The sequence below is a fragment of the Mauremys mutica genome, chromosome 9, assembly GCF_020497125.1.
Source record: "Mauremys mutica isolate MM-2020 ecotype Southern chromosome 9, ASM2049712v1, whole genome shotgun sequence".
Lineage (NCBI taxonomy): Eukaryota > Metazoa > Chordata > Testudines > Geoemydidae > Mauremys > Mauremys mutica.
This window is the reverse complement of record NC_059080.1, coordinates 92474887-92490931: the sequence shown is the minus strand read 5'-3', so window position 1 is coordinate 92490931 and position 16045 is coordinate 92474887. Positions and strand designations below refer to the sequence as shown.

Sequence of the window (16045 nt, the reverse complement as noted above, 5' to 3'; positions counted from 1 at the left end):
CAATGTATTAGGTCCTAAGAGCCTGGAGTCCTGACTCTGCTCCTTTTCCTGTTCTGTGGAGCTCCCTTTCCCTCCCACCTCTGACTCAATCCCTTCACTACCCTCTCACCACAGCAAACCAACAGCCTTATGTTCCTTCTATTTTATGCCCCCTGCCAAGCCTCCCCTCAGAACAGAATGACTTTGGACTTCTGCTAACAAGTCCCTACCCCCAGTCTGTCTTTCAAATGCCATCTCTCAATACTGGCTCCTGATCTGAGGGGGTTGGGCTCAAAACTCATCAGCTGGGGAAGTATGGCTTATCAGGCACACATGGTATAATAGATCAAAAAGGCACATGAATGGTGTCATAGGTCTCACCCCCACTTGGAGCTGTTGGGTTCCAATGTGGGGACCTGCCTTGGTTTCCCTCTAAACTAAAATCCTAGTTTAGATCTGGTAAAACTGCCACCACCCAATCAATTACGTGGATTGGGACACAATCCTTCCCCAAAATCCTAGGGGATCCCAAGAGCCCCAAATCTATGGAGTTCTTACACCCAGGAGAAATAAACCATTCCCCCTGCTTCCTCCCCCCTCCCTTTTCCTTGGAGAGATACCGGGATCTAACTACAGAGGAATGCCTCCCCCTCCCCTTTCCCTGAGAATCCACCCAAGGAAAGACCAACCAAGTCCTTAATAGAAAAGAATTTATTAAAGAATAAAAAAAGAAAAGTCACTGTCTCTGTAACCAAGATGGAACAATACAGGGTCTAAACTTATCAATCTCTGGAGAGAATTCCCCCTCCCCCTTTCTCAGTAAAAGCAAAGTAACAGCAAACAGGAATAAAGAATTTCCTTTAGCAAACACACAATTGCAAATGTAGAAATCAAATTATAAGACTAATTCACCTTTCTAATTAATACTCACTATTGAATAGTAGAAACTACTCCAGGAGAACTTGGAGACATGACTGACCTCTCTTAGATCCAAAGAGAGCTTTTACAAAGAACACAGACAAAGGCTTCCCTCCACAGAGATTTGAAATTAATCTGTCTCTGATTGGTCCTCTGGTCAGGTGGTCATCAGGTACTGCATGTTAACCCTTTACAGGTAAAAGAGACCTTAACCCTTAACTATCTGTTTATGACAAATGGAATGTTTTCCAATTGCAGAGTCTGATAGGAAAAATAACAAACTAAGTAAGGTTGGAAATGACTCCCCTGATACTGAGAAAATACAAAGACCTGGTCACTTTTGTGAACATCTGCAAAGCCACTTCATTGTCCTCCTTCCAATCCCTCCTTCAAATTCTCATTTGTAATGATGCCTAAAAGCTTAACAGTTAGGCAACAGGTGTTCAGAGATCACTGCCTATCATGCTGTCCAGTACCGTTTCATTGTTTCCTTGTGCTCCCTGTCTCTTCATCCCCTTGTTGTCTCTTGTCTTATACTTAGATTGTAAGCTTTGGAGCAGAGATAACCTTTTTTAATATGTGTTTTAATAGTACCTAGCACAATGGGGTCCTGATCCATGTCTCAGACTCCATGCTGCTATTCAATTAAATATTATTAATAATAAAATAATGACAAAAAAAGAAAATCAAGAAAGCAGAACTGCACAGCAAAAACTGCGATAAAAAGTAAACTGGAAGAAAGAACGTGGCTAGCTGAAAGAAAGAAGAAACACGGGATATGTATACATCATGCCTTCAAGAGAATTAAAAAAAACCATTCAAATAACCATCAATTTACAATATAAGGGCAGATTCAATTATAAGAACAGGAAGATGGATGGAAAATATCTGGTAGCTTTCAAACCTTGCCCTTCTTGATAATAATATCACAGTGGAAGAGGAAGGGAAAATATCAGGTTTAGGATTAGGGAACAGAGAATTGATTCATATAAATTTTTTTAAAGATGAGTTTTCATCCAAAAGTCAAATCAAACTTGAAAATAACCTTTTGTGAGGCAGGAAAAACTTCCTCATCCTATTATTATTCATCTTTGTCCAGGTTTCTGGTTAAGACTACAAGAAGAAAGCCCTAAAATTTCCTGGTGGAAGCAGCTCTTCCACTATGGTTGGGACCAGGAAATCTTGAGAGAGAGCATGTTATTGTGAGATTTTTCAATCAATGTTGCCAGATAATATAGATAATCATTCAAATGATAGTGTTTTCCTAAAATAGACTGAACAGGCTTTTAAGCTTTGCTCATAACAGTAAGTTTATTATAAGGACATAATTATGTATGAAAATGATCAAAAATCCATCAGTTTACTAGAGTTATACAGTCACTCATTATTACTAATTATTTAATTGCATTACAATAGGTCCAACTGACATCAGGGTCCTATTGTGCTAAGCACATAGAGACAGGTAGTAAGAAACACTTGCTGTGCCAGAAATTTTACAATCCATATAGACAAGTCAGACAAAGGAAGGATCACTATCCCCATTTTACAGATGGAAAACTGGGACACAAGAAGGTTAAGTAACTTGCCCAAGTTTGCCCAGGAAGCCTGTGGCAAAGCACAACCCAAATGTCTTGAGTCCCAGTCTAGTGCCTTAGCCACAAAAGCCATCCTTCCTTTTCAGCTTAGATTCTAGAAAAGAAAAATATAGCATAGGTTCAAAGACCTAAGGATTAAGGATAAACACCAGCCTGACAATAGTGACTGAGAAGTGATGCCTGAACTTCAGTGAATTTTGTCAAGTACTTTGACTGAGCTTGAGAATATGAGTCCAAATGAATATACAGGAAGAAATATTTTTTCATGAAGAATATGTGCTTTATTGTGCACACACATTCTTTCTTCAAAAGACTGTAAATTACGGTATTTATGGAATCTTAATGATGTAAACACAGTTGGAGCCTGAAGGTCAAGGCTGCAAGCTGCATCCTAAATTTCTGTTTACAGATGAAGTACAGTATTTATTGTGGCACTGCTTGTGCTGCTATAGTTAAAGGTCTGCCAGCGTTGCCATTATAAACCACTATTTCAGAGGTTTATAACTTGCCCATCAATCTTCGCACTGGGATGAAACACAGCACACAAGGTCTCAGCTGTGGGATTGATTTTTGTTGTTGTTGTTTTCTTTACCAAATTACAAAAAGAAATTCAGCTGGTAAGTTTTAAAGTTCTGAGAGCAATAAAATAAAGGTCACTTGCTTCAAATACTTCTTAGTGTTTCTATTGTATAACCCAACTATAGCTTCAGTTTTAAGACAAATTTTACAGGCTAATTATACATAATTACACCAGTGCTTAATTCTTTAAATAAGGAATTCTCCCTCCTCCCCCCCCCCCGAAATCATTAAAAATACTGCAAATAAAGTTGCATCCGTGGGTTAACGTTTCCCTCCCAAAAAGGAAGCTATGGTGCATCTTGTTGTTCTAAAACAAAAAACCAAAAAACCAAGGAAATCAGATTTCTAGTTGTAGGACCTGAGTCTCATTTATACTAAGGGTCTATCTAAAGCTGGAGGATCAATTTAAAATTCACGTACATGCTAGGTTTGATAGTGCTAGTGTGCTACAAATAGTGCAGCCACAGTGGTGCAGGCTGGCTGCCCGACTGTGTACCTATGTTATCAAATGGGATTGTACATGGGCGGCTATCCTGCACCACTGTAGTTACACTGCTACTTTTAGCTCACTATCTCAATCAAAACTAGCTTGTGTATGTCTAGCTGAGCTGGAAATTACACTTCAAGCTGCAGTATAGGCATAAGTCTCCTTTACACTGCCCTGGCTATGTACAGGGCCTTTAAAGGGTGCATAAATGTAATTTACCATTTACTTAGTGTGAATGAAAATCAGGCCTGTTGTGTAAGGCACCTCCCTTTAAAATGGTTTGACAAGAGTCTTAGTCAAATGGCATTGTGGGATTCCATGTATTGTCTCTTAGTGGCTCTCGATCACATTTGCTTAGTTTCCAAGGTGTATCAAATGGGGGTCTGTCCTGGGTCCAGTACTATTCAATATTTCCATCAATGACCTGGATAATGAAGTAAAGATTATGCTTATAAAATCTGCAGATGACATGAAGCTGGGAGGAGCTGCAAGCACTTTGGAGGACAGGAATAGAATTCAAAACAACCTTGATACATTTGAGAATTGGTCTGAAATCAACAAAATGAAATTCAATAGAAACAAGTACAAAGTACTACACTTAGGTAGAAAAAAATCAAATGCCTACAAAATAGAGAATAACTGGCAAGGTAGTAATACTGCAGAAAAGGACCAGGGGGTTATAATGGATCACAAATTGAATATAAATGATGAAGTTGTAATGATTCTGGGGTGTATTAATTGGAGTGTCATGTAAGACATGGGAAGGTATTGTTCCACACCAGTAGCAAGTAGAGAGGCCTAAGTCAGAGTACTGTGTCAGTTCTGTGTGCTGTACTTTCAGAAATGTGTGTACAAATTGGAGAGAGTCCAGATGAGAGCAACAAAAAATATAAAAGGTTTAGAAAACCTTTGAGGGAAGGTTAAAAACTGGGCATGTTTAACTTTGAGAAGAAAAGACTGATGGGGGACCTGATAAGTCTTCAAATATATTAAGGGCTATTATAAAGAGGATGGTGATCAATTGTTCTCCAGGTCCACTGGAGGTAGGCCAAGAAGCAATAGGCTTAATCTGCAGCAAGGGAGAATTAAGTTAGATATTAGGAAAAAAAACATTTTAATTAAGCACCACAATAGACTTTCAAGGGAGGTTGTGAATCACTGTAATTGGAGATTTTTAAGAACAAAGTGGACAAACACCTGTCAAGGATGACCTGGGTATATCTAGTCCTGCCTCAGTGCAGAAGGCTGGACTAGATAAGCTCTTGAGGTCCCTCCCAGCCCTACGTCTCTATGATTGTGTGATCTCCATGCTATTGTGAATTGCTCTTTACACAGGACGGCAGGAGTACTTCTTAGATCAATTTCTGTAGATTGGAGGATAGTGAAAAGTTAAATTTACATTTTACTTCCATACAGAGCAATTACATCTTATCAAGGAACACAAGATGATAAACATTGCAAGGATATGAAAATAAGGAGAATACAATATGACCCAATGGAAGTATTTCTCACTATTCAGAATTTAGACATTTCCCATTTAAAAAAAATAATAAAAAGTACACATTTATATTAGGACAGATGCACCAGAGTGCTCTTGTGATGCAAATACAGTCATCAACCTATCTGAAGTGGTTTATAAAGCCAAGGATATGGCTGCTTTGTGATGTCAGAGCAACTCAGAGCAGCCAGTGAGTATTGCTGAATATGGTCTATCAGTTGTTCTTTGGTGAACATCATCTTTTACGCCACACGCTCAACTACTATGAGAATGACATTGATTGGTCTCACCGCAAATTTTACTCTTCTGTTAATATCCCCTTCATTATAGCTATAGGACTGATTCATTTGCATTCTAGGCTCCCCCCACAATCTACTTTTCTTATATGGTTACACCTGTTTCATACAATCCTCAATGCTTGGAATAATCTCCCTCTTCTTAAGTACCAAATTTTTGAATCTTCTCCAAATCCTCCCAGGAGGACCCAAACCAATGCTCATCTTGGAGTAATTAAAGAGAGGAAGACAGAAAAAGAAAAACATTTCCCATCTATTTCATTTTGAGAAAACCATAAAACAACATGATCACTACTGAGCAGGACTTAAATTCTAAACATTTGGGTCTGGAAAGTTGCTTAGAACTATTTTAAAACATATGATTGGAACAGTCAAAATGTTGCCTTTAACCAAACATTTTTTTTAAACTAAAAAGGAGTACAAATTTCTCCAACTACCAAGTCAACTCAAGAAGCTGAAGTGAGGAAGGCTCATTCTTCCTTCTCCAGAAGATGAAAGGTGGACTGCTTGAGCCATTTAAAACTAGTCTGGACAAAGCACTTGAATATTCGATAGGGAACAATTTAGGTAAGTGGGATATGAACTAAATGCCCCCAAAGCTTTAAAACTCTAGTTTCTCTGAGGGGGAAGTTATGGAAGATGGGTGACTAAAGCCCTACCATTCAGACCAAGGTACTATCTTTGTCCCATTGAAAGTACCTAGACAGGGAAAGATAAATTAACACACAAGTGCAGATTTTGTATAACACGATTCTGGATCTTCTGTAACTCAGTGTTGTTTAAATTTTTTTTGTAAAGTTTTTAATAAAACATTGAGAAGCATGTCAAATACCATTAGATTTCAAAATATTTTTTCTTTTGAAAGCTTGCTGTACCATCTAACATAAGTATCTGTCATGCTGCTTGAGTTCCTATAGCACAGAACATCTTGTTAGCAGTGATGTCATGACAGAAATGTTACAAAGATGCACTCTAATCACCTCCTGCACTGGTATGAATTTAAATTTTTTGCTGTAAGGATGATTTTTTTTTTAATTTACCTTTTATCTTGGATTCTCACTGAGACTTTTAAAAGACGCATGACAGGTTTGAAAGCTAAGCAATGTGAGATGATTATTTTAGTTGGAATAAATGAATGGAGAACATACTGAACATCCTACCTGTAAAACCCTGGAGGAGCTTGTTGAACTAAGAAGTTTTTCTCCAGACCTTGGAGAACGTCATTAAGCATTCTCACTCGGATAGGAGCTCTCTCCTTGGGGTCATTAGCTGGACGCATCTCATCTGACTGGAACAATTCTGCACTGTCTCTCAGTCTTGAAGCCATTGCCAGCAACTGACGGGTGTCTAGTTGGTCACCTAGTAATGATAACAGGAAGATACAGGTCTGTAAATGATTCAAAAGGCAATAATTTATTGCTGTCAATAAAATAACTTATACTTTTTTAAAATGGCCACGTTGTCTTAGGCTGGAACAAAGGCATCTCCGGTGGAGTTAAAACCATGGATCACTGGAGCCTATAATCTATTTCACATGTACAGTAATTTTTGCAGCAGTACCAACTTGTACAGTGATCTCTTAAAATCTTACAAGCTAAGAAGAGTCAGACCTGGCCAGTATTTGAATGGGAACCCCCACAGTGAAAACTTAGTTCTGCAAGAAGTGATGGTTAAATATCAGTAGCTGGAACTCTTCTTTCTGAGACAATACTGATCCAGTGCTGTTAGATACTGATTCTCATGCCACAGATTCTTTACGTGTTAGTCTACTGCATATGAAAACCTATCCCTATAGTATATAAGCATCAGCTCCTGCCCTTTCACCCTTTCCTCCCTCATAAAAAGCATAAAAGTGTACACACCAGAGCAAGAATTTACTTGAATTCCATCTGTCATCGTAGAATACTAATGATGCTTAAACTTTGTAGTCCATAAGGTTATCTTGCCTTTATTATATTCAGCAGTCATGCAAGGAACCTATAGGCCTGTATCCTATAAGACATTAGCTTCAGCAGTTATCGTAATGCTTGAGGCCTATAAACTTTGGCACAGATAAACAGCCCAACATTAACCCCCAAGTTTGGGGAACAGAGTGTGAGGGGGATTTTTGTCCAAAGTGACACCAGCCAATGATGGACACATGAGCTAACACCAGCTTTTGGAAAGAACATCCAACCACAAGAGTGCCATGGCAATGAATTGACGTATTTGATAATAAGCTGAGATCATTAATATACTAACCTGTAGAAGGACATCCCAACATTATTAAGGTGAGGAAATACAAACAAGGAAGAGGAGAGAAACCCCTATTGGCACTATACATGGTGGCATCGGCTTAACATATTATGAAAGCTGTGTCTCAGCCTGTGTGTAGTAGGGGAGAAAGAGAGATGTGGCCCTTGAGACTGTCAGAATGACGGCCACCGGTGGTGATGATGAGGAAGATAATGGCTAACATTTTGGGTTGTTCTGCAGGAGATAGTGTGAGTGTGGATGTTCAGATGTACCTTCTGTATTATCTCTATCTACTGAGCTAGAGTGTTTGTGACTTCGCTAAATGTATTAATAAATTATTGTAAATATAGAAGGTTTCCTATAATGTGAGTGTTGCAGCTGTTCACATCGGGGTTCCCAGATATATACTAATTTTAATAATACTGGGCCTGATCTTGGGACAAGAACCTGTCAACCCTCAAAGTGGTAACTGAGAATTCTTAAGTAATCGATAAATATAAATATATTTAATATTCTATTGATTGGGCTACAACTTCTTAAAGGTTAATGACATTTGTAGAAGGAATTTGAAATGATTCCTCTAAGTTACAACTGTACCAGTTAACAGAGTCTGCATTTACTTACAGTTTAACACTTTAATGGGCATTTAAGTGTTATACTCCAATGAGTTCAGTGTTTTCAAAATTATTAACAACACAGTGAGAGTTAACCTGGCTTGATATTGAACAAATGAGGGTTTATACAAATGAACAGCACAGATTCACTTGAGATTGTTCCTGATTTACAGAGAAGGAAAAAACCTGAGATGCATGAATTGGAGAGTCTTCTGGCTTGTGCAGTGTATTCCCACCTGCAGTACTGGTGAAGGGTATGCTCTCCTCTCAGTGCGTGCACAGATCCCAGTAAGGTTCACAGAATCAACAATGTTCTGGTAAGAGCAAGATCTACCTGGCCTATTAATGATGGAAAATGAAACCAGCAATTCAAATAAACCTCAAAAATTTTAAATGCTAAATTTGATCCAAACAGAACTTCCAGGACTTTAGAAGTTTACCCATCAGTAGCTGAAAGTACAAATTTCAAATATTTTTGGATCTAAGATTTTAGCTCATGAGTATGTATAATTAACAGCAATAGAAGATTACACAATTCCAAGATTACAAGTTAAAGGTACCAAAGTTGCTTGGTTAATAGATATAAATGGATATCAGAACTGCCACCAAAACCTCTTTGCGTACATGGATGGGTGGACTTTGGTGGGAAGCAGGGGTGGCTCCAGGCCCCAGCATGCCAAGCGCGTGCTTGGGGCGGCATGCCGCAGGGGGCGCTCTGCCGGTCGCCGGGAGGCGGCTCCGGTGGACCTCCCGCAGACGTGCCTGCGGAGGGTCCACTGGTCCTGCGGCTTCGGTGGAGCATCCGCAAGCACGCCTGCGGGAGGTCCACCGGAGCCGCGGGACCAGCGACCGGCAGAGCGCCCCCAGTGGCGTGCCGCCGTGCTTGGCGAGAAATAACATTATGAGGCTGAAGGATCCCCCTGAACTTCCCACTGTCTCCTTGCCCTGAACAGAGTACTTGCTATTGATTATATTTTAGAAAGGAGGAGGGGAACTTACAGATCTCCCACACACTCTTCTGTCCACTGCATTCAAATATGGTGCACTTTGGAGTAATTCAAAATGCATCATCATGGTGGAGAAGACAGCAGGTGGTGAAGAAGAGGTTGCCACATTTGCTGAAGTATCAATATGAATTTCAGCCTAGGGAGAAGTCACTTTGAGGGGAAAAAGTGAGAGAGGGTGGATTAGAGTCAGATTCAGTTTTGGGATAAAATTTCTTTGGGGCATAGAGGAAAGAAAGCTTGGGCTGTTTCTAACTTTTTTTAACCTGTTTGCTATTTCTTAATGAGGATGGATGATAGGCAGTGATCTTGTACCACTGTATTGACATAGTTATGGATTAGAATTGTGAAGTTTAGTTACATTAGTTGACAACTCAGTCAAATATTATTTGAAGGTATACAATTTAATCATAAAAAGCAGAAAAAAATTGGAAAAATATTACATAAAAAATGAATGCTCTTATCTATCCAAGCTTATCTTCTATCCGTGTTGGGTCCCAACAGCACAGGTTTTAGGTTAGGTGCTAGATTTCAGCTGATTCTAAACAATTTGCCATAGAGGCACACTTCATACGTCTCAAAGTATGTTAGACTGTATTAACCATCCTAAAGAATCAAATGACATTGCAGTCTTTTCATAAAACTGTGACATTTAATGGAAGAGAAGCAATAATCTAATCACAAAATGTATTAAGTAACAGAAGTTTAATCTTTATGCTACTATTTTCCTTTGTAAAATCTTTTACTTTACTCAGAACTCTTCTCTTTCTGCTAATAAGCAATCAGCAGCCAACTAGAACTTATTGGTGTGATAATGAAAAAGGAAAGAAATTTATGCTTTGACCTAGATTTACATGACGCTATCTCCTGCTGTTTTGAATGCAAAAGACGTGAGACAATTTGCTGCATTTGGTTTTTAGTGGCTTCTTGAAACAGCTTAACAGAATCACGTTGTTATTCCTCTCTTTTCATACATCCAGTAAAATATCTTATTTTTTTCCCTTGGTCTGAACATCAAGTTTGGGGTTTTTTGGATATCAACAAACTAACCCAATTTTTGGTGTGAATAAACATATGCTTGAATCAGCCCAACAATCTCATTAGGGCCCAGTTATAATGTGTAAGGCCTGGTCTACACTAGGACTTTAAATCGAATTTAGCAGTGTTAATTCGAATTAACCGCTCAACCGTCCACACCAGGAAGCCGTTTAATTCGACCTAGAGGGCTCTTTAGTTCGAATTCGGTACTCCACCCCGACGAGGGGAGTAGCGCTAAATTCGACATGGCTATCTCGAATTAGGCTAGGTGTGGATGCAAATCGAACTTACTAGCTCCGGGAGCTATCCCACAGTGCACCACTCTGTTGACGCTCTGGACAGCAGTCCAAGCTTGGATTCTCTGACCAGCCACACAGGAAACGACCCGGGAAAATTTGAATTCCTTTTCCTATCTGGGCACTTTGAATCTGATGTCCTGGTTGGACATCGGGGCGAGCTCAGCAGCACCTGCAACGATGCAGAGCTCTCCAGCAGAGGAGTCCATGCAATCCCAGAATAGAAAGAGGTCCCCAGCATGGACAGACCGTGAAGTCCTGGATCTGATCGCTGTGTGGGGCGATGAGTCTGTGCTTTCGGAGCTGCGCTCCAACAAACGGAATGCAAAGACCTACGAGAAGGTCTCCAAAGCCATGGCACTCAGAGGATACAGCCGGGATACAACACAGTGCCGCGTGAAAATCAAGGACCTGAGACAAGGCTACCAAAAAGTCAGAGCGGCAAACGGATGCTCCGGAGCACAGCCCCAGACATGCCGCTTCTACGAAGCACTGCATGCCATTCTAGGTGGGTCTGCCACCACTGCCCCACCAGTGACCGTGGACTCTGAGTATGGGATAGTGTCGAGGGGCAGTTTCTCGGCGATGTTCGCCGATGGGGAAGATGAGGAAGGGTTTGTGGAGGACGACGCAGGCGACAGCGCTTACAATACCGCTTTCCCCGACAGCCAGGATCTCTTCATCACCCTCACAGAGATCCCCTACCAACCCTCCCCGGCCGTTAACCCGGACTCAGAATCAGGGGAAGGATCAGTCGGTAAGTGCTATAAACATGGAAACATTTATTTTTTAAAAAACAGGAATAAAAAATATGTAAAAACTATATAAAAACTTTTCCTTAAAAAACTATATAAAGAGAAGGTCCACACATATAGGGATGGAACAGAAATCCTCCTGGGACACTTCCACGAAGCTCTCGGAGAGCAGCTCGAAAAGTCTCCGCAGGAGGTTCCTGGGGAGAGGTGCCTTATTTGGTGCTCCGTGGAAGCACACTCTTCCGCGCCAGGCCATCCTAATGTACAGCGGAATCATTGCCTCCACCAGCATTGCAGCGTACGGTCCTGGTCTGTGCAGGGATTCTAGCAGCATCATCTCTCTCTCTCTCCGAGTGACCAGCCTCAGGGTAATCTCGTTCGGCGACTGCTGCATCTAATTAGGGCAATTAGTGTACTGTTACTATTGTGAATGCTTGACTTTTACTTTGCATAGCAATGACCTTCGTTTAACAGCCACGTGTTGGAGGCCGCAGAGGAAAAGCATACAGTGATCTTTCCCGGGCACAGACGCGAGGGGCTGGAACAGGGTCAGACTTTATGCTTTCCAGATTGCCTTCAGTGGGAGGGCACAGCTATCCATTAACTGTTAAGCAGCCTATAGTGTAGTGCTTACCAGGCCTGGCTGCTACACGGATTCAGCTGTACCGCCCCCCTTGTCCGATCTCCTGTGCAAGACCGCAGCCAATGAAAGCATATTCCGAAATCTCGAACTTGTCCTGAGAGCTCGTGAGACTAGGTGCCCTGTATGGTCTTGTTCACAGAAACTGACTAGACTGTGTTCAGTGTTCGCAAACATGTATCTTTTCAAGGAAATCACTTCCTTTTTCCCATCACACAGCTGCGGCTCTTTCACAAACTGCCCCGGCATCCCCCTCACAGAGGCTGGCGCAGATTAGGCGGCGAAAGAAAAAGACTAGGGACGACATGTTCTCTGAACTGATGGCTTGCTCCAGAGCCGAGGCGGCCGAGCAGAGACAGTGGAGGGAGACCCTATGTCAGCACCAGCGCTCACACAGTGAACGGGAGGACAGGTGGCGGCAGGAAGACCAGCAGGCGACACAAACGCTGCTTGGGCTAATGAGGGAGCAAACGGACACGCTCCGGCGCCTTGTGGATGTTCTGCAGGACTGCAGGCAGGAGCAGAGAGCCCCCCTGAACTGTATCTGCAACCGCCTTCCCCCACCACAAAGTCCTGTCCCCCCCTCACCAAAAATCACAAGAAGGAGGGGCGCTAGGGGCCGTGAAAACTGTCACTCCACCCCAGCAGAGCGCTCATGTACCAAACAGCTCTCATTCCCTAAAGTATGAGAAGTGCTTCCCTTCCTGGATCACCCAGTCCCAAATCCAAGTTTCATCCCCCCACTGTGTAGTTGAGTATTAAAAGTAGTTTGTTGTTATTCACTGTTTCCGTCACGTTTTCCTTGTCAGAAGACTTTGTGTGAAGGGGGGGGAGGGGTTTTTTAATTGCATAGGACAGCCTCCATTACCAGGGTACAGACTTGGGGGCAGGATCAACAGCAGGACACACACAGACTGCTGTCACTAGGCACTAGGGTCATTCTGGGAGGTGAATGCTGCCCCGGGTCAGTCTGTGAGGTATATGCTGCCCCAGGGTCCTAGCGCCTGCCATCCACAAATGGCAAGGCAGGCTGCCCTTACCATGCCCTTCCACCCTAGCCACGAGCCTCTCCGATGCCCTGAGCCCCAGCAAGAGCCCTCATCCACGGACACATACTCACCCTTCCCACACACCCCTCACCCCTTCCTACACCCCAACCCCCAGCCCAGAGCCTGCATCCAAACTCCGTCCCAAAGACGGCACCCCTCACCCCTTCCTGCAAACCCACCCCTTCCTGCACACCCACCTGCAACCGTCCTCCCCCCAGAGACTGCTGTAGGAGCAGGAGCCTGTCATTCCTCTAGTGTAGAAGCGGTCTGGACATCAGTGCACACCGTACCCACCACAGTCCGCGTCCATGTTTCAACCCTTGAAGAGGAATTCATAATTAAAGAAAACTTTATTAATAATCAGTGTTCCATTAAAGTTATTTTAAAACGTGTGTTGGAAGGGGGGAAACCTGGAGAACGGGGTATGCAACCGCAGATCGAAGTCAACAGTCACTGAAACAGGCTCAGGTTCAGCTTCTCTGTAAATCAACTGGAGAGTCATAGGTTACCCTGCTCTCCGAGGAACCTATCTTTCAAAGCCTCCCGGATCCACGCGCTTCCAGCTGGGATCTTCTATCGGCACGGCTGTCTGGCTGAGCGTAATCAGCAGCCAGGCGATTGGCCTCAACCTCCCATCCCGCCATAAAGGTCTCCCCCTTGCTCTCACAGAGATTGTGGAGCACACAGCAAGCAGCAATAACAACGGGGATATTTTTTTCGCTGAGGTCCGAGCGAGTCAGTAAGCTCCGCCATCTCCCCTTGAGACGTCCGAAAGCACACTCCACCACCATTCTGCACTTGCTCAGCCGGTAGTTGAAGAGTTCCTTCTCACTGTCCAAGGTGCCTGTATAGGGCTTCATGAGCCAGGGCATTAGCGGGTAGGCTGGGTCCCCGAGGATCACTGTAGGCATCTGCACATCCCCAACCGTTATTTTGTGGTCCGGGAAGAAACTACCTGCCTGGAGGCGTTTAAACAGACCAGAGTTCCTGAACACACGCACGTCATGAACCTTGCCCGGCCACCCGACGTAGATGTTGGTAAAACGTCCCCTATGGTCCACCAGTGCTTGCAGCACCATAGAAAAGTAGCCCTTTCGGTTAATGTACTCGCTGGCCTGGTGGGCCGGTCCCAGGATAGGGAGGTGAGTGCCATCTATAGCCCCACCGCAGTTTGGGAATCCCATCGCGCCGAAGCCATCTATGACGACCTGGACGTTTCCCAGGGTCACTACCTTTGAGAACAGTTGCTCAACGATTGCGTGGGCTACTTGAATCACAGCAAGCCCTACGGTAGATTTGCCCACGCCAAAGTGGTTCGCTACTGACCGGTAGCTGTCTGGCGTTGCAAGTTTCCAGAGGGCTATGGCCACTCGCTTCTGCACAGTCAGGGCTGCTCGCATCCGGGTGTCCTGGCGCTTAAGGGCAGGGGCCAGCAAGTCACAGAGTTCAAGGAAAGTGCCCTTACGCATCCTGAAGTTTCGCAGCCACTGTGATTCATCCCAGACCTGCAGCACTATGCGGTCCCACCAGTCCGTGCTTGTTTCCCGGGCCCAGAATCGCCGTTCCACACCATGAACTTGACCCATTGCCACCATGATCTCCACTGCGCGGCGTACCCTGCTTTGTGAGAGGTCTGCGCCACTGTGTGACTTCCTGTCCTCACCGCGCTGCCGGAGCCTCCTCGCCCGATTTCTCAGCAGCTGACTGTGGAAGAGGTGGACGATAAGGTGCGAGGAGTTGACAACGGCCATAAGTGCAGCGATGATCGCAGCGGGCTCCATGCTCGCAGTGCTGTGGCGTCCGAGCTGTAACCGACCAGAGAAGGGCGCTAACAGATTTCCCGCCGGCGCTTTCAAGGAGAGAGGGCGGGAGTGACGGTTCAATGATGAGAGTTACCCAAAACCACCCTCGACACATTTTTTCCCCCAGCAGGCATTGGGGGCTCTACCCAGCATTCCACTGGGCAGCAGGGAGTGTGGGAACTGTGGGATAGCTTCCCACAGTGCACCGCTTCCAAAGTCGACGCTGGCCCCGTTACTGTGGACTCAGACAGTCGAATTAGTGTATTTAGTGTGGATACACAAATTCGACTTCATAAGGTTGATTCCACAAATTCGAATTAAGTAGATTCGAAATAGTCTTGTAGTGTAGACGTACCCTAAGTATAAAACTGACAGTTTTAAAATATCTACTGAGATCAACAAAATGAAAGACAAGGCAAATTTATGATTGAATTTGTTCACTTTAATTTTGAAATATTTAGCTCTCTGCAGAGAGTGCATATGAAAAGGCCTTGGTCAGGGGTCCCCAATGCAGTGCCCGTGGGTGCCATGGTGCCCGTGGGAGCATCTAAATGTGCCCGCGTCCTGGCCGGCAGTGGAGCATCCATATGCTTGCCGCTGACAAGTGACATCATCAAGAGGCGTTGCCGCCGAAATGCCGCAGAAATTCGGCGGCATTTTGGTGGATGCTCCACCGCCGCCATGGTCCTTCGTCTGGAGCCCGCCAGACAAAAAGGTTGGGGACCACTGGCCTAGGTTATTTCATTTAGAGCCACCTTAGGGGGAATCCTGGCAAAAATCCCTTCTTGAGCTCCAAGCAGGGTAATGCAGATGTTACACTATGTCCAGCTCCCCACTCTTGGCCAGCACTGGTAGCCATGGCCTCTCCATCTTCATGTCTCCTTTTGGAGCACCCAGGAGGAGCAGTAAAAACGTATGCGAAATCCCCTACCCATATCAGCAAAAGTGCAAGGATCATATACAAATAATGAAAGCTATTGAACAATCCAATGCAAGCATCATGTCTAGCTAAGGATATCCTTACATATTCTATGCATAATAGAAGGACTATGCATGCATGATCATTACATTCTTGCCAGCATGAAAAGGTTAAAATTCACTGCATTAGGAACATCTATTTAGTTTCATCAGCAATGTTTATATACCAAGCAGCATGCACTATTTAGAATTGTCATTCTTAATATAATACAAATGATTGTGCGTATCAGTCAAGCCACTCCAACAGTGAGTGTGAGCTTAGGGGAATAGTTCATCATTCTA

At 43.6% G+C, this 16045-nt stretch overlaps 1 protein-coding gene across 3 annotated transcripts in view; it reads right to left on the bottom strand.

The window, feature by feature from the left end:
• NAALADL2 (N-acetylated alpha-linked acidic dipeptidase like 2) overlaps positions 1-16045 on the bottom strand; it is a 907975-nt gene that overhangs the window by 28237 nt on the left and 863693 nt on the right. For all 3 annotated transcript variants that reach the window (XM_045031272.1, XM_045031273.1, XM_045031270.1), the window contains one exon: positions 6513-6711. In XM_045031272.1, coding sequence (XP_044887207.1) covers positions 6513-6711 — 199 coding nt within the window. The remainder of the gene's footprint in view (positions 1-6512; positions 6712-16045) is intronic.